The following is a 19664-nucleotide window of genomic DNA, read 5'->3' as shown; positions in this document are numbered from 1 at the left end:
TGTCATACTATACTATGACGTCTTTTTTATATTTTGGATGACATACTATACTACGACATTTTTATCATATTTTGGACGTCAGACCGTAGTATGACATTTTTTTCATATTTTGGACGTCATACTATACTATGACTTTTATCATATTTTGGACATCAGGCTATAGTATGACTTTTTTTTTTATCATAGTTTGGATGCCATACTATACTATGACGTGTTTTTCATATTTTGGACATCATACTATATTATGACATTTTTTTTCACATTTTGGACGACATACTATACTGTGACTTTTTGATCATATTTTGGACGTCATAGTATACTATGACATGTTTTTCACATTTTGGATGACATACTATACTATGGCGTTTTTATCATATTTTGGATGACATAGTATACTGTGACATGTTTTTCATATTTTGGACGACATACTATACTATGACTTTTTTTACGACATTGTCGACGTCATACTATACTACGACGTGTTTTTCATATTTTGGACGACATATTATACCATGATGTTTTTCATCATATTTTGGACATCATACTATACTGACTTTTTTGTGACATTTTGGATGTCATAGTATACTATGACGTGTTTTTTATATTTTGGATAACATACTATACTACGACATTTTTTTCATATTTTGGACGACATACTATACTATGACTTTTTTATCATATTTTGGACGTCAGGCCATAGTATAACCTTTTTTTCATATTTTGGATGACATACTATAGTATGATGTTATGATGTAGTATCCTTTGAGTATTTCAGAAATTACTTATTCAGGCCATACTATGACTGTTACAATCACTTTTTCATGACGTACTGACTTGTTTCATCAATTATTATGACATAATACAATGGCTTTTATTGGTCACTGGTATGACTTATGGAATTTTCTTGACATACTATATTATACTAGACTTTCTTTAGATATACTACACCTAGTTTTCATGACACCTTTACTGTCACTTTTGTATATCATACCATAGAATGACTTTTGGCATTTTTTGACATACTTCACATTGACTTGATCAGTTTGTTATGCCACATTATGCTACGTTTTTGTTTTAAATTCATACTAGACCATTAGTTTGTTGTGGTATTTTTAGGCAAGAAAAATAGCCATATAAAGTTACTTAAATTATTTTTACAACACACTATTTTATGATTTGATTTTTATTCATAACTTCTACTCATACTATACTATGACTTTTTTAAAAACATACTACACTGTCTGTTTTTATGGCATAATTGATTTCATGGCTTGTTTTCTGACACCTTGTAGTGTCTTTTTTCAGATGGCTTTTGTTTGACTGTGGACGACATACCCTCAGACACAAGTAGGACTCTTTCCTCTGCTGCTGGCCTGCACTGCCCTCTAGTGATTAAAAATATTTACATGAAAAGACGACATCTCACACATGTTAATTTAACATTTTTCAATCTGAAGTTTAATGTTAATTCCATGCTGTGTTTCAGTAAGAATACAGATGGTACTTGTGGCTCCGGTGAGAATATCCAGTAGTACAAATCAGATTCACGTTACACATACCGAACAGAAGGAAGAGAGGAAATGAGAAGAGTAGGAAAGAGACAGAATTGAGACAAGGAAACCTGAAAGAGTCAGGGGAGTAAGGATACAGCAGGCCTCTATTTCCCAAACTTTTTTTTTTATACGGTGCCAATGCAAAACTGCATTATTTTACAATCAAGAGTGTTGAGCATTCCCCTCCCACGCACACACATACGCACATTTTGTCTGCTAAAAAGCCATTACCCAACTATCTGCCATTAGCAAAAGCGCTACAGCCTCGCAGCACAATACTTGGTCCGAGGGTGGACAAGAATAGAGGTCAGAGTGATGCTAGGAGAAGGGGGACATTCTGCCCTTTGTAATTAAAAAAAAAAAAAAGACCTATTGATGTGTTGAAAGAGCAGGTTTGGTAACCACAAAGTAAAGAGGGCACTTAGTTCTTCCTAAACGCTTTCACACATCCCTTTTAAGTCTTCCATCACCACTTTATTTCCTCAATTTGCGAACTGAAATGTTTCAAAACTGACTGACTGACTGACAGAAGCATGGACGATAAATTGTTCATAAACACACAAATACAGGAAAAAGTTGAACAGCAAAGTATCGTCTTTAAATAAACTCTTGCATATGTGTGTTACAAATACAGGCAAGCGAACTTGGCAACAGATGATACAGCGAAGTAAAGCAAAATAAAAACCGTAAAAGAGGAGATGAACCTTAAAGGGTACAGGCTTGCAAAATTAGTCATTAAAAAATAAGGTAAAACTCCTGGGAAGTGGAAATGGAGACCCGAGCGGGCCCTGAGGGGGGACTGGGACATGACATGCATATGAGGAGAAAGGGTGAGATGGATGGGCAGAAATGGAAGGAAAGGTAGAGAAAGAGTGTGGGCTGCAGTATAAACCCAGTTGAAAACTGTGGCTGGGGACAAAAGCTAGTGCTGGGAGGAGAGAAACAAGGGAGGAGGAGGAGGAAGAAGAAGAGGGCTTGTCTTGTGTTGTTCAGTCTCACTGGGTCTCTTCCTCCGCATCTTGCAGTGCTTCTTTGTTCTGTTCTTCACCTGAGATAACAACAAGAACATGACACAATGTTATCTCTGCACACTCAATTAGACGTTTTCAAAAGGTAACTAAATGTGGCCGTGATGATGAACACGTCAGCCTGGAGATGCTCGGCTGCGCTCTGTGTGTGTGTGTGTGTGTGTGTGTGTGTGTTCCTTAAAAATTGCCTCATTTTATTTGCTTGACTCCTTTTGTCAGATCCACTGAAAAACATTTAAGATCCAGTGAAAACAGCAGCGCCTAGTCATTCTGAAGCTTCCACTAGACAAAGTTTTGCATTTTAAATGAGAAAATAACTGATTTGATTATCCAAACTGACTAATTGTTTTAACCTTGAATTATTTGTGTCCACAACATGCAATTTGTGTTTTAGAAACTAGTAATTTCACCAAGGTCTGTGAGTTTGTGGCATTTCATACAACATCCTGATCCCAACCCTGTTTTTCAGTGCTGTGTTTGGTAAAGTACAAAATGAAGTGTACTCAGACTCAGTCACAGTGATAGTTACTCGGGGCAAAAAGGAGGAAAATGCAGACAATCAAATGCATCAATTTCTTTTTCTCAACTGCCAAAATAATCATGTGTCAACACTGCTAAAAAGTTCACAGCTTAAGTATTATACTTTGCCCACAGAGTGACCATTTGTGTATCAATGACTTACTGCAGGTTACGTTGAATTTGTGAATAAAGCTTTGTTTCTCTCAGATAGCTCCATGTTGAACGGAGAATCCAAAAAGGCAAACATAGTTCATGAATTTAAGTAAATGAAGGACTGCGTTTAACCACTGCAAAACTATATGAAAATATGTTTACAAACATTCACACAACTCGCGCAGTATGATCCAAATCTCATTTATCCAGTCTTATTCACTCAAATGTTATGTTTAAAACATATCCACTTACAAGCAGCGCACGCCATTCTCCACGCAAAAGTTGTGATTTATAAAAAGACTTGATGGGAGAAACTTGGACTCGTGGTTACAAACATGCTGGAGACAGGAAACTGGCAGCGCAGACGGTGAGGTGGAACCTGATTGTAGAAACTGTTTTTTGGCACTTGCCTGGCTTTTGTCCGTACGCAGATTTTTAGTATGGATCCTACGCAATGTTTTTATATGGGAAATGAAGTCTAGCCTATTTTTAGTATTTTTGCCTGTGTTAAAAAGATTTTCTGCATTCATGCACTAATTTTGGTGGAGTAGGGGTGTTGGGCTGTACTGCACGAGTTGTGTGAGAGTTTGTAAATGGATGTTTTGATATAGTTTTCTCTGTTGTTTAACGCAGTCTCCCTTTACTTCAGTTAATAAAGAATGTTTGCCTTTTTTTGGATTCTCCGTTCACTGTGGAAAAGGGAATCTATCTTCCCTATGCAGCTCCTTTATTCAGAGAGTAAAGGAGCTGCAGTTAGAGAAAGATCCGAGTTGTTATTTGATGATTTCTGCTTATTTCAAGGAGCTAAATTCAAATTATGGCGAGTTAACATCACTGAAAGAAGACCTTTCTTTTAGAGATGATTGGGATCAGCTCAGAAATGTGTTGATCAGTGATCAGTCGGTCATGCAACAAATAAAACCCACATTTACAAGTAAACAACTGATTGTGTCACCATGCAGGCCAGTGAGCAATAGTTGGTTCACAGTGTCTTCAAAACAAGCTGTGGTCAGATGTACTAAGGGGGTAAAATGCCTTGTGAACCTGTACAACTGGTTGCTTAGAAAGGTTACCATAGAGACAGCACAGCCATCCGTGTAATGAAGAATTAAGAGGCACAAATAACAAAGGCTGGAGAATCCATCATGATTAAAATAGAAACCGTAACAGTGCTCATTAGCGCCACAGCTAACTGGGATGTGAGAAAGCCACAGGAGATGGAGCAGCGGCCTCACATGCTGTTTCTGCAGTTTGTCTGTTATATCACACTTCAACAAGCTGCGTTCACAGGTTTCCAAACTCTGCCTCATCCAGGCAGGATCTGCTCCAACGCCCCAGCGGGGTGTGTTCAGTGATACTGACGTGCGATGGTGAAGGAGCAGGGTGTCCGCAAGTTATTTTAGTCTATAGTTAAGGGCTGGAATCACACTCTTTTTCCATTGTGGTGAAGCCATGTTTCTGCTCGTGTTTCTCAAAGGGAAAATGTTTTACATGGAAATTAAGTCAAACCTGAACTTTCAGGTTCTGTTCCCAGAGTAATAAAACCTTATTAAAATCACACTGATGTGGAGCTAAAGCTTAATGCCTAAAAATACCTTTAAAAAGGTAAAACCATACTGAAATAAAGCAAATACAGAGTTGGAGTTGGGGGACAACACGCAGCAAAGGGTTGCAAGCCGGAGTTGAACTCACAACTGCTGCAGCGAGGCATCGCCTCTATACATGGGGCGCCGGCACTATCCACTACGCTCCCGACGCCACCGGAATATATTTTTTTGCGCTGAACAAGATTTTGTTCCAAATCACTTACACCGGAAGCAAGAGTCTGCACAACCTGTTTATATGGAAACCTGTCCTAGATATTAATTAAGTCTAGGGATGTCATGATAAGCGGCATCCTTAGACTTGTCGAAAAGTTTTCCTGAGGCCAATGTATTTTTTTTTTTACTTCTCTGCGATGGGAGTGTTGCAGATTGACACTATGCTACAAACGCCGCAAACATTGCAACAAGGCGCTGAGTGTCTGAGCACTGCATATTTGCTGTGGTTTTTTTTTTTTTCCCTCTCTTCTGGTTGCCGAGAGCTGGAAAATGTTCATCTCTGTGTAAAATATTGCACTCATCACAAGCCCCTTTTACACTGCCAGAATTTTCGGCAAATGTTTGGCTGTTTTGCCGGCAAGCTGCAAGCGTTTAGATACAGAGGTGGAATGGCGAGTTGATTCGAGGTGCCCAATTTTCCACCTTGAAGGGTAGTCATATTGGCTGAACCTTATTGGTTTAAAAAGAACGAGGCGGCCTTCCACAACGGGAGGGGCTGTTGATGACGCCGCACGTGCTAGCCACTGGCGGTGGATAAACAGGAAACAGCTGATTTTACCGCACTCCCCGATTTTGTTTTTATACTGCCAATGCTGAAAAAAGACTGATTGGGCTTTTCTGCAAATTTGCACAATTCCTGTTTAAAAAGGGCTACTGTCACATTTTATCCAGTCATCCAATCACAGTGGAGAAGGGGCGGGACAAATAGCCCACTATGAACACACACTGTCACATCTTACATGTACACATGCTGAACAACAACAACAACAACAACAACAACGGAGCAGAAATGTTAATATACTGTAGGCTATAAATTAATATACACTTCCTCACCCACTGTATCTCATGAACCCACACAGATTAGTGCTTTGAGTTTGAGGCGGATTATCAGGGATTAATAATAAAAGTGAAATCAAATTAAATGTTCTTAATCAAGGTGTATATGTTTAAGTGCATGGGATTTATTGTTCTGTTTTGTAGCAAACTGGGTATCGAAAGAGAAGCTCGTAGAGTGGAGTAGCAGCTAACAGGGAAGTGAAGGACCTCCACTCTCTATTTGACAGTATTTTAATGCATAATTTAGACTTTTACTGACTTGCAGACACCCTGAAGACACTAAAACACACAGTGCACATACACAGCTAATCAGTTCCTCTCGTGCACAAAAGGGTGGAGAACAGGTGAAAAAGACAAGAATCAGTAACTGCAGCTCTGTAATCCCTCAGAGCTGTGGGCAAACAGGGCAGGAGAGGCTATCATCTCCTTTGACCCCAAAAACACTCAACAAGGCTGGACTTTGGAAATGTGAGCAAGTTAGTGACGGACGTTGCGGTGGCGAGACAGAAGAGCTTGAGGTGAGAAAGCCAAAGACAGTCAGGAGGAATGACTTACAAAATACACTTCTATAATGGAAGAGTGAAGGAAGAGGGCTGTCCTTAAGAATCTAGAGAAGAACGAGGGAGAGATGAGAAGTTAGAGCAGTGTGTGAGTACTGAGCCTGAGACAGAGAGGAGGGAGAGGGCGTCTGGCTTTAGAGAAACCACTCCTATCAGGGGAAAGGTTAGAGAGGGAGGAATTAGGTAGGTCACAGTTTTCTAGATGTGGTATCAGCCTGAGAGCTTATAGACACAAGGCAGTCACCGGCTTTAAAATACAAGACCTAAAAAACTAACCATAGCTAGTTTCCTAAAAAAGAAGGTAAAGACTTTCTCACCATCTCCCTGAACATCTGAGGTCCATAGTGTCAAGTTGTCACGTAGCAACTGCATGATAAGTGTTGAGTCCTTATAGCTTTCCTCGCTCAGCGTATCCAGTTCTGCAATGGCATTGTCAAACGCGTCCTTCGCCAACCTGTCGGCAGAGAGGTTACAAGACAACAGTTACACACAGAACAGTAAACAGGTGGATATAATTGCATGTATGAAAAGGGATCTGCTGGTGACAAAGCGCTGTGTTCCTGAGAATCACAAACACTGTCTGACAGCTGGAACACACAGTTTCTTTTCATGTGGGATTTTGAGCAACAGCAGAAAGGAAGAGTTGTTGAAATGTGGATTTAATTTACTCTGACACATGGGATTCGTGGATTTTTGGCCTCCACAGGGCAGAAAAGCTTCCAAACAAGAAGTTTCAGTCCAGCAGATAAATCCACTGTGTCTTGTTTGTTCGCTTTTTAGATGCTTGACTCTGTCTGCCTGCCACTGGATGACTTCTTCTGTCTGCTGTTTGTTGTTGGGGGAATAATGCACAGTGGCTGTATCAGAGCTTTGTTGCTTAAAATGGCTGCCAGCAGGCGTTCATGACAGTAAAGGTTCTGGCACCTTGAGCCTTTTTTTTTTTACGTCAAACAGGATAGTTTACTTCTGATGATACGATACATTCAACAAGCCAGGTCCAATGCAACACTTTACCTCTATGATATTAACAAACCTGGGATGCCAAACACCCTGAAGAAATCCCAAATTCTACAAAAAATGTGCAGGAAATTAAGGCTGTGCAATTAATCATCTGGTGATCTCGATTACGATTTTGAGGTCAAACGATTTCAGTTTGTGTGTGTGGGTGGTGCCGATCAGGAGGCGGCACGATAGAGTGACTGGCTGTGTCACTGCCCATTTTCACATTCCAGGGAGGAGGCACTTCAGGTTAAAGTCTTGGGTTTAGTTACTCCTTAAACAGACAACACAAAATGATGACACTTACTTGCAAGCACGGTCTGGCGAGTTGAGGATTTCATAATAGAAAACTGAAAAGTTAAGGGCCAATCCCAGACGAATGGGGTGTGTTGGAGCGAGTTCGATCAAGGCGATGTCGCTAGCAGCTTTGTACGCAACCAAACTGTTCTCTGCTGCCTCCTTCCTGTCGTTGCCCGTAGCAAACTCTGCCAGGTACCTGTGGTAATCTCCCTTCCTGAGGAGAGGGAACAATGCAGTCAGACACATATCTGCTTTCACACATGTGCATTAACAACAGAGACCATAGCACTGGCAACAAACACCAAGCGAACAACTTTTAAAGACCTAACAGCATCTACAGCCTACATAGAACAGAGCCAATTGAATAAAGAACCTTGCTGTGGTTAATAAAGTGCAGTGCAAAGACTTCTGCTGCCTTAATGGAGAGTTGCAGTTTCTGAACAGTGAGCCAGCATTTCACTCTTGCAGACTGAAACTAATGACTGAGCTCAGTCGTCATTCAGAGTTAGCACGTCATGTGATCAGGTGGCTTCAGTTAGAATGCAGTGCAGAAAATGGAGGGTAAAACATTCTCACGTGATGATGTTTAATCTATTCATTTAAATTCATTTATTTATTTTACATGATGTTTTTTATGGCTTTACACTGTGTGGCTGAGATTCATTTTCCAATAGGACTGTGAGCCTCAAAATGCATCTCAGCTCTGACAGGCATATTTAAAGGCCACCACGCCTAAACACCACGGACCGTTTCATGGAATATCTTTACATGGTACTGAGATGGAATATTCATAATTAAGGATAGGCATTTTAAACAATTGCCATATTCACATACTTGCATTAAATTGTTATTGAGTACTGCAAAAACACACAGGTGAATATGCGGGTGGAGCTAAGGGTTAGCCTTCCTTCCTGCCATGCACAGACTGTAGAGATGAGCTGTGATACACAAGTTTAAAGTCCAGTTCAGACCAAAGACTCACGACGAGACAAAACCGTTTTAGAACGTAGCAGAGAAAAGTTGCAGCGGTGTGAACTGGCCAGTTTTTAGAACGTTGTTGAACGGGCCATTGCAAGTAGTTGCTCATTTCATCTCATCTCATGTGAATCTTTAGTCTGAACTGGGCTTAACGTTTCAAAGCACTGCGCATTCATTTAGTTTATTTTGTCGAAATACTTCCAAACATCACTCTGATGCCTTTACGTCATTCTGCCTATAACGTTAGTGACGTCTGACTGAAAACAAACATTATCTGCAGCTGCGCAGATCTATTATTTTTGCTACATGGATCGGTGCAGATATTCATAAACAATGGTTATGTCACTTCATATATTGAACGACTGCTGACGTTCAAAACGAGTATTTACTCATGCCCATCCCCGTTGACAATCATTCAAATCAAGTGCAAAAAAGATGTTTTTGACATTTTGTAAAGTACTTTTCTGTACACATAAGACATGATAACACAACACTCACACATTTATAACATACATACATTTTGTAGTAGAAAACCTTAGACTCTCCCGTGGTTGCGGCTAAGATGAGGTGCTTGTCCAGTACATCCAGAATGTCGTTGCAGATTGATTTCAGCTCTTTCTCGACCTGAGGACCAAAATGCAGAAACACTGCTGTCATGAGTCTGTGTGGTCGCACAAAACCTGACAGGTGCTGGATCAACACTACCTTTAATACTTCCTTTTTTACTTAGAAGGAAAATTCTGCTCCTCGAAGTTAAAATTCAATGTCAAATAAACTCAGATTTGATATTTAAATTTGTAAATTAATTAACGAGTTATGACTGGCAGTAACTCATTTAAAAACATCAGCATTCTCTTGTTTTTTATTTCAAAGTACAAAATCCTGTCTCGCCACACCAACAATAGTCAGAATGGGCAGAGACACAGAGGGCAGCTTTTGGGGCCGTCCCAGAGGAAGCATTTGTCAAAGAGAAGCCGACAGTGTGACTCAGCTCTAGGGTCACTGGCAGACAACTAAATCTGACATTTTTAACATCACTATACGGCAGCATGTCCTTGTGAATAAAACAGCTCTTCCTTTTGATATTGCCGTTCCTGCTACAAGTTAGCAGGGAGTTATACTATAACATACCTGAGGTGTATGGGGTAACTGGAGATGAACTACAAACTAGGCGGTCAAAAGCGGTGCATTTCTCCGCCTGTATGTGATGCACTTTGACTAGAAGTTTCAGAAGATTGCTTGTGTTTCTGCCCCCACATGCTAAGGAGCTGTTGAACTTGTAGCAAGGAGCAGTGTCAGCATCAACTCTTATGAAGTGTAACCATACTGCCATTGTCACTGAGAGCAGGGCCTCTGTGTGTGTGTGAGACACAGAGCGGTAGAGCTGACCCCGCCCCACACAGAGAGCTGTCCTCTGGACTGGATAGCAAAAATGCATCAGTGACGAATGTCTTAATCTTGCTGCAAATTAGAAACAGAATTGGGAAGACACAAACTGTACAGGCTTACATTTGTGTGAACTAAATGAACAAGAAATATATCGTATGAATTTCTCCAATACCAACAGCACAACCGTTAATGTCAGAGCTGGTTAATACCTGGTTTCAGTGCCCATGCTGTGCTGCACTGCACTCAGTGGTGCCACCAGTGACTCGGAGTTTCTTTGCAGCAGAAATGAAGAAAGGGTTTTCTCAAGTTGATTCATGATTGCTGCCGACCTCATTATTTCACTCAGACAAGTATTGCTGGGATGTGAAATCTCAACATTTCCTCTCAGGGTGGAGAGGTCAATGGAGGAGAGCTTAAAGAGTCCTGCCAAAAGGGTAAAGCATATCTGGCAACTTGCCTACTAGATATGGTAATTAGATTATCTGAGAGTGCACCAGCTACACTTATCTCCATGACATAAAGTGGGTGGCAACTTAAAGTCCTACTTAAGGGTTTGTATTTTCATTATTGTGTCCAATTCAGGACTTTGTGAGTATTACAAGCCAGAGATGTTTACTCTATAAACTAATGGAAGAGAATCTGTGACTACAACAGGGTAAACAGTGACTACTTTCCCTCCAAAGCTAACTGAAACCAAGTCAGTATGTTGCAGAAAGATTCACAGAAGGTTGTTAATGCTTTGTTGGGATCTGTTGCAGACATCAGCACAGACGGATTGCAGCTGTGTGGTGTGATTTGTTTCACCAATACTTCTGCCTGGCAAGTGCAGAATGGGCTGAAAATGGACGACTGCCATTTAAAGTTCTCGAGTTCTCAACAACAAAAGAAGGAATAAACATTGTTTGGCTCTACAGTGATTGAAGACTGTCTTCAATTTTAAAAAAAACATGTCAAAATGTTGGATAAGCGATTCAATTTTCATGATTGAAACCTTGAAGCTTAGAAGTTTGCAACAGCTGAAAGTAACCAGTTGGTAAATTTCGGTTTGCAACAGTGTCTGACCGTTTTCCTGTATTCCCGGATCATCTTTAGTTTGTCTTCTCCGCCTTTGTTTTCTTCTTTCTGTTCCAGGCTGCTAATTATCCTCCAGGAAGCTCTTCTAGCACCGATCACGTTCTTGTATGCTACTGACAGCAGGTTCCTCTCCTCCACCGTGAGCTCCACGTCCATACTGGCCACTTTCTTCATCGACTCTACCATTTCTGAAAGGCAGAGGGAGACAAGTGACATAAGGCGTGGGCTTCTCGAGTCCCTCTGCACAAACAGTAGCAACAACATGAATATTGTGTGAGAACAAATGTTACAAAGCACCCGAGTATGGATGTGATTCTGAACGTCTCCACCACAAAAAATACTGGGGGTTTGTCTGGTCAGGATTGTTTACTAGTTCCTATAAAGTCCTTGCAAATAGAGCCTAACCAATACACTGCTACTGTTAAATGGTGTATTGACCTAACATTAGGCTCTGCAGTGGGTGTCAGCCCGTGCAATCATAAATCTACTGAGCCTTCTGACTGGTGACACCATTCTCCACCTTTGACCTAATGTACCTTTCAACTACCTTTTAGGGCTGCACCCTGACTGAGAATTTTCCTAGCTGACCAATAATCTTCATTTAGGGCCATTAGTCGACTAGTCGCCTGCATGTTTAATACAAATAATATAATATAAAATACAAAAGCGTACTAATGAACCTTCATTAATATAGGCCTATATTTTATCTACAAGTGCACGTCACACCCTGAGCGAGCCGCCTGTTAATGACGCTGTGGGCTAATGGGCATGTAGCTACTTCCATGTTTCAGATGACACATCATGTTTGTAGTCGACCAATGAAGATGAGTTTACATATCACCTTGGGTTCGTCCTTCACCTTCTCAAAATGATCCCACACTTTGGATTTCCTGCCCGACATGTTATTAACTAGCCTGTGGAATAACCGCAGGTACCAGCCCTGGAAATGAACCTGCTCTGTCTGACTGCTGAGCGTGGCCACTTCCTGTGTCTGTCCTTTCAAATTAAAGTCACACATGGTCCAGTCATATAGGTTTTGTTTTATTTTGATCAGGTGCAGCTCCGAATAGAGTTTCAGATTTGTTCTTGTTTTTTTTCTGGGACTAAGTGACCAATGACACCTTGCTGACTAATGACCTTTTTGATCTAACGTTTGGTCAGCTATTGGGGGGCAGCCCCACTACCTTTAGATCCTACTGTAGCTCAAGCAAAGAGATACTTGAAGGCTCGACGAGGCCTTATTTCTACATTGTATCTGCTTAGGCTTGAATATTGGGATTGGTCCCATCTTGAAAGGGAGTTTTTCCCCACCTATGTCTCAAACACTATCTAAATGTTGCAAAGGTGACTGTAATGTGTCAAAATATGCAGCAATGCACCAACAAAGACAAGTCAAGCCAGTAAACATGGATATTAACAATGATGGATTAAAATACAAATATAACAGCTCTGCAAATGAGCAATGCACTGAACATATTTGTTAGACTCAGATAACATACAATGCTTTTTGGTGAGTCATATTAAATGTAAACACAACTTTTGATGGATTTCACAGAAAGGACGAGGAAGACAGTATCTTGGCAGATAACTCCCCTCCTCTCTTGAACCAGATCAAGCTCTTGAGCTGCGGGAGGCGCTGTAGAGTCCCTCTGGCAACTTAAATGTATTTAAGAGGTCCTTCATCCCAGGTGCCACCAGTATACTTAACTCAACAAGGTGACTGTTGAGTTTTTAAACTATGGACAGACAATAAGCTGATTTAATGTGTTCAGTGTTTTGTTTGTAATGACTTTGTACACTTGTTTTACCATTTGTCTGGATTTTACAATGTTGTGTTTTGTGTCTGGTGGACAAAGTTCCACCCCTAGTGGACAATAAAGATATACTATATTCTATTCATTTATTCTATATTAAAAAAAAACAGCACGGGGCGCCTTTAAAAGGAGCAGTGTGTAAGATGTTAGGAGATTAAGTGGCATCTAGTGGTGAGGATTGTAGATTGCAAACAGCTGAAACTTTTACATAGTGTTCAGGGAGCCAAACTATCTACAGAGGTCACTTTAAATCAAACGTACCAGGTGATTTAACCTAGCCATCTCTGTAGACGACAGCCCGCTCCCTAGGTAGATATAAAAAGCTCATTCTACTGTAACAAACACCTGTCTTATATATCCCCCTAAATCCTACAATCTGGACCTTTGAGCTACGTGTTTCGGTTATAAAATGAATATTGGCCAACATACTGTTACTGGATAGTGAACAACTTTTTCTTTAGTTTTGATTTTTACTGCAGCTTATTAGATTTAAAATGAAACAATGACTATGTTTAAGTCCTGACCTGCAGATTTTAAGGGTGTTTACATTCATATTAAGTAATCATTTTTCATTGGAGCTAGTCTTATAAAACTGCTGACAGTGTATTCTGTGGATTATGCAGAGCAACACTGACACCTTGTCTGGGAAGAAATGCTGCTGTTGAATTTTAAGAGTAATTTTTTTTTAATGTCTGAACACCGAAACCCCCAGTATACCATTCATATCTATTGCAATGGATGTAGGTAGATATCTCAGAGGCATTAATCTAAAATCCAGCAAACGAAAGCAAAAAACTATCTGCATGGCTCAATATCACTGGAGGGGAAAGTGAGTATTTAAAACCGTCTCCTCCATTATAATTATTGGCATTTTGAGGTACACAATCTGATTTTCTTAATTGAAGATGCACACATCCTCCTGCCATTAACAGTTAAAACCACAGTGCAGAGCCCTGAAAGGTTTCTGTCATCCTCAGTACTTTATTAATGCAGAGCCTGGGACACTGCCCAAATACAAACTCTTCTAATGCAGAGATTCTCCACCTATGGACACCTATGATGAGATACAGGGAACACAGCCAGGACAATGAAGCCGAGGGCTGAGCTCGACCAAATGTGATGTCTTCTACATCTCACATCCTCAAGGTGATTCAGTAGTATGTGTGAAAAACATCAATATAGAATCCGGGGGTGAAATGGCAATGAAAACAATCTGACACTTCGCTCTGAAGGAGCTACTAATTAGCACAACAAGCTGTTTCCCTGGGGATTAACAAAAAACAGACACAACATGGGGCCACTGGTGAAATAAAAAGAAGCCGTTCAAGGAGAAGGAACATAAACATCCAAATCAACTGAAATGGTTCAGTGATTGTCGGTAATACATTAGAGGTCATTTCTGAATAAACCTGAGAGTCTATGAAACATTATACTGTTATGCTGAATGTGAAAATGCAACAACGCCTTCTGTAGGATGTTGTCTCATTAAGTAGCATCATGTTGGGTATGTTAATGATTAAAAAAAAAAGTGATTAAAACAAAACTGTGGCTCGAGCTGCAGAAGAGTCACACCTCCCATGCTCCCCCGGAGGTTAGAGCAGTGTGCCAATCACTCGGCTTTTAACTTCACAGACAGGGTGTTATCTGTCCAAGCCAATAGCAGGGTTCAACGCAGCATGCTGGCGAAACCCGATACACGATGGTTTGGAGCCAGGAGGAGCACTATGCTGCTTTGATCACTTTACCCTCCAGCCCAGCCTGCACTCAAACACACTCAATGACCTCTCTGTGCTTTTTAAAAGCATTTTCGCAGCATTACAAGCTCCACAGATCTATTGAACCGATCACAATCACTGCTCAACCCCTGGCTGACACAAACTGGGCTTCAATAACTTTTCTTTGGACACCAACTCCTGTAGATGCCATGAAACAAAATTGAAGTCAGTCTGCAAAACTGTGCTTTGTGCAGTCTGTATAATAAAAAGCAGCCCTCTTAAACGTATCACACATATCAAACGAGCACCAGCAACTGTTATATATAAATTTTAATTGCTGCAAAACTAAGACGATATTGGTGGTACTTTAAAGATTACATATGTCCCCTCTGGTGCATGCACAACCTGCAAGGTTTCCTAAGCACAAAAAGCAACGTTAGCGTCTGTATTCAAACACCTGTTCTTTTTATTCTTGATTTTTGGGGCTGTTTGATAAGGAGGGGCCATGTAATGTGAGTGGCAGCAAGACTTGGGTGCTTTGTCTACATTTGAGGACAGAGAAGCAAAGACTGCAATGTCACTGCTACTTGGAAAGAAAACAACAGTATTTTCTCTTTACTCATGGGCCAAAATGTGTCCGCTGCATTGTGACATTTTTTTGATAGCTGGCTTTTTAACTGGGTTTTTTGTGCAAAATGAAAATGCACATACAAACATGGATGGCTATGTACCTACTGATAACTGAGTTACTTTCCAGCTGCATCACTGTGGACCCAATGTCCACCAACAACATCAAAAATAACACAAATTCAAACAGCTTGTGCTTCGGCGACCTCTTCTCTGTCTCCCTCTCTGTCTCCAACCAAAGAAAGACAAGCATCCCTAAAAATAGCACCCAGCCGCTTGTTTTCTATTTATATGGTTATTAACCAATACAATGCATTACAAATGTTGTTCTCACTGCAGAGACACAAGTCTTAAAATATATTTAAAAATAGAGCAGATGCATGTAGAAACCAGAGCACAGACACATCTGGTGGACAGTGACACACTAAGAAGCAGCTGCAGCACAGCTGTAATACAGACATGTCCTGTGGACACTAGGGGTAAGACCTGTATGGCTTCATAGCTGCTTCAAGAATTTTGAAAATGGAACTACACTGACTTCCTAAACTTTATGCAGACAGGTGGAGAACTCTGAGAACTGAAAGTCTGGGATGGACAGATTAACGTTTTAAAACTGCCAGTGCCACTATACGTCAGAAGGAATGGGGAGAGGCTGCAGAGCAAATGGAAAGCAGTCACTGTAGATAAATATCATATGTTGGACTGACTCTCCAGGTAGTGTACAGCCTCTCTAAAGCTGACAAAGGTTATATGTTTTCAGATAATGGGGGCAGACAGGCTACACTGCCCAGGGAGCATACTGACTGTTAGTGCAGGAATGATTAGTCAATCAGCTGATCAGAGAATGATAATTACAACTGTTTATTCGTTTCAGTATATTGTTATGTAAAAATATAAAGCAGCGCTTTGAGTTCAAATGACTTTCACTAAGAGACAAATAGCTTTGATATTAAAGCTTGGCTTCATGCAATTTTCACACTTAAAGATATTGTTCTCCAGGACTCCACCAGCTGCCTACTTGTGTACACGTTTGATGTGTATCATGGGCATAAAGCAATGCAGAACGTGTGTTCAGTGTCTTCCAGGGTCATGTTCGTCAATGAAAGACGTGCTGCTGTGAGCAGCTATACGCATCCACCCCTCCATAATACAACTTATCAGTTCTGATGATTAAAGATGTTAAAATGCATGTATTGACCATTGATCCTCTATCACAAAAGCAAGGCAGGAAGTCTTTGACAATATTCAAACAGCAACTCACACCAGGAGCAAATAAGACATACATATACTCTCTGCTGTTACTGAAATGTTTGATTATTGTTATGGTGTGGTGTCTGGTGTCATTTAATCTATTTTTTCCATTTTACAGAAAAAAACGGTAGTAAGTCTGTAATGTTCCTGGAAAATATAATTCAACTAATTTATTATGGTGGCAAAGGAACAGAACATGCTAAAGCATAATGATCCAGAGCCCAGTTGCCATGGTTTTGTTTAAGATTTGTACTGACTGAACAGCTAAACCAACTATACTGTAAACTATATTTACTAACTAACTCCAAGACAATAAATGGCAAAGAAAAGCTGGCTCACTATGAACTTATGGCCAAAGTTGTTGTTCAGTGAGCAGTCACAATCAGGGTTGGGCAATAAAACAATAGTGTTAATTATTGTGTTAAAATTTTCCACAATGGAGATGTAACAAATGTTGAATAAAACTTCCATATTATGAATTACCCACAAGTTATTTTTGTTATGACTGTATTGACCAAGGATAACAGTGCAGCACTACCCCAAGACTGAATTCTCCACATAACGTTACCTGCAGTAGCAGCGGAGTTAACTCATCTAATGATAATGGTGAGTCAGCAAGTTAACGTGACTGACTGACTGGCTATTTCATTAGAAGGATTCGACATAACATGACTGAACATGAATATGTGAATGTTTTCTATCTGACTCACATCAGATTTTTTTCAGATTTTAATCAGCAATGAATGATCCCATGCTCCTTCACAACATCATAGGAGTCCATCTTTTCTTATTGATTTGACTGAGAAATGGCAGAAATTAAATACTGTGCGTTAAAAGCTTGAGATTTTTTTTTTTTTGGTGTATGTGCCAAGTGAGCAACCCCACTGGAATGAATAGGCGCCATCTTGGCGTGCGGTACCTAGTTATTATTAATATTTGTGATTTTACTACTCATGGTTTCCTCATCTTAAAGTCAATGGGGTTTTTTTTTGGAATGAGTTTTTGATAAGATACCTGAAAAAAGGTGTCTGGTTAACACAAGCTTAAGAGATTTTCACGTTGTGTTCTATGCTATAGAATACATCAGTTTGTCATGTCAACCCCTGCTAAATGACTAATTCCAATATCATGATTGAATCCATTCGGTCAGATAACATTGGAGTCTAAAAGAGCTGCGAGATTACATCATTTTCTCCCCACTGAAGTTAGCAGAGTGCTTAACAAGAAGTCAGCCGCTTGGACTCGGTCATGGTCAGTAAGTCTCTCGTGTGCCTGCTCTATGGGCCCAATTAAGGAACCATAATAATCGGTACCAAGACAATAATGATATATTAAAGTTGAACTTATTTGCTAAAGAAAAGTTTGTTGGAAGTTGTTTGTAATTTTCAACCTGCAAGTTTTTCGTACTGCAAATTATTTGTTGACCAGCGAGTAGTGTCTGAACGTTAATGGCGTTCAGTAATGTAACCATAGTTCTTTGCAGTTCTCTCCTGCAACCAGGTTGAATGCTGCTGGATTGGTTCAAAATAGGGATGTGCGATAATATTGGCATGTCATCAGTATCAGCCGATACGGGCTTTAAAATTAACAATCGGAAACAACCGATATGCTTTTTCTTAATTTGCACAATGAACGAATATCACATACATTTAAGTATTGTATTTCATGTCTCCATCGGCTGGGTTGATCTTATATAATAAACATTTGAGGAGCTACAACATGCATTTGCATGCATAATATGATGTTACTTCCACCGAAGAAGAGATTTGCTTATCAGTTAAGTTAGGCAGGAAAAGGGTGAATTTATATATATCTGTTATTGGTCTGATGAGTTGTTACATACCTATGCTATATCCAAGTCTCTTTATACATCCATGGGGAACTACTGTGATGCTAACTTCCGTGTCAGCCTGCAGAAAAAGTAACTGCCTCTGCCCCACCTCCTTCTGTACACTACTGGTGCCACACCAAATCAATCAATACACCCATGCCACCATGGTCACACACAATGACTCCTGGCCTCACTGAAGTAGCAGACACAATGTCAGCCTGGTTACCACCAACACAAAGCTAATTTCACATGTTGTAGTTTATAACTTCAATAGTCTTGTTTACTTGTCTACGTTTTTTCCTGCTGCAACACAAATTCAGACCTTACAGGGGTTGTTAAAAAGTAGGGTCAGTCTTAAATTTAGCTTGCACCCAACACCATATGGAGACATTAAATATGTTTTAAGCGATTCTTTGGCTGGGACTGATTTGTCAGGCTCAGTAACACTTGGTGGGGGCGGTCAGCTAGCATGAACTGTGGCAGAATTTTCGGATGCATTTGTCTCCTGGAGCTGCTCCTTGTTGAGTCAGATGGATCCTGAGTGAGCCAACAGTTAGTACTGAATCAGGAAGGGCGACAGTCACGTTTGATTGGGTGTGGACGTTTTGCTGTGTTACTGAATGGAGTTTGGCGTGACGCGTGTCGGGGCTGAAGAAAGGCTAACGTTAGCTAGCTAGTTAGCAATGTAGTTAGCTAACTGACGCTAGCTTAGCTCACCGGCTAAAGTAAGCTAAATGTTAACAAGACGCCAGGCCACGCGACAAAGCACTTTTCGCCACGCCAAATGTTTCCTCTCCATGAACCAGGAATCATTAACTTAAACGTTTACTGATTCATTCGGCTGGAGAAATCTCCGCCATTTTGTCTCTCACTCAGCAAATCCATGTGAACTGCTTTACCTGCGTCTCCAAGCCCCCTGCGCAGGGAGACTGAGGGAGGGGGAAGAGGGGCCAGGCGCTGTGCAAAGAACGTTATTTATGCGGCGTCTTACCGTCGTATCTCTCCGCTTGCTCGGCGAGTTTTGCCTGGTATACTAAGTTCTCTCTGTCCGCCATGGTGCTCGGGTGTTGGGGCTGCTCGTGGCGTCCCGGAGGAAAGGGAGGATTATCGGCTGCTCGGCGATGCCTGGTGGTGGATCAGCAACAGCACGGTCGCTCCGCTGAACTGAGGACCCACCGGTAGCACTGACATAAAGATGGCGACGCTACTCCATCCG

At 40.7% G+C, this 19664-nt stretch overlaps 1 protein-coding gene across 2 annotated transcripts; it reads right to left on the bottom strand.

Annotated features, from left to right (window-relative positions):
* Positions 1–1431: 1431 nt before the first annotated feature.
* LOC125898982 (14-3-3 protein epsilon) lies at positions 1432–19664 on the bottom strand. Of its 2 annotated transcripts, XM_049593094.1 has the most exons (7): positions 19440–19664; positions 11199–11398; positions 9265–9371; positions 7777–7983; positions 6788–6924; positions 6466–6517; positions 1432–2601 (listed from the first exon to the last, which is right to left on the bottom strand). In XM_049593094.1, exons 1-6 carry the CDS (start codon positions 19501–19503, stop codon positions 6510–6512), a joined length of 723 nt encoding a protein of 240 aa, XP_049449051.1. In that variant the 5' UTR covers positions 19504–19664; the 3' UTR covers positions 1432–2601; positions 6466–6509. The 2 variants fall into 2 exon arrangements, with proteins under 2 accessions (XP_049449051.1, XP_049449050.1); XM_049593093.1 differs by lacking the exon at positions 6466–6517 and having other exon boundaries at positions 19440–19663.

This window comes from Epinephelus fuscoguttatus, linkage group LG12 (assembly GCF_011397635.1).
Source record: "Epinephelus fuscoguttatus linkage group LG12, E.fuscoguttatus.final_Chr_v1".
NCBI lineage: Eukaryota > Metazoa > Chordata > Actinopteri > Perciformes > Serranidae > Epinephelus > Epinephelus fuscoguttatus.
Note: the sequence above shows the minus strand (reverse complement) of the source record. Positions and strands in the feature narration are given on the sequence as shown.

Bases quoted from the DNA above. Each gene is read 5' to 3' on its own strand.
- LOC125898982 (XM_049593093.1), bottom strand. From the start codon at position 19,503: ATGGCGGACAGAGAGAACTTAGTATACCAGGCAAAACTCGCCGAGCAA. The intron at 11,399-19,439 runs GTAAGACGCCGC...TCTGCCTTTCAG, and splicing joins GCAAGCGGAGAGATACGACG to AAATGGTAGAGTCGATGAAG. The intron at 6,925-7,776 runs GTAAGTGTCATC...CTCTGCCGACAG, and splicing joins TCGCCAGACCGTGCTTGCAA to GTTGGCGAAGGACGCGTTTG.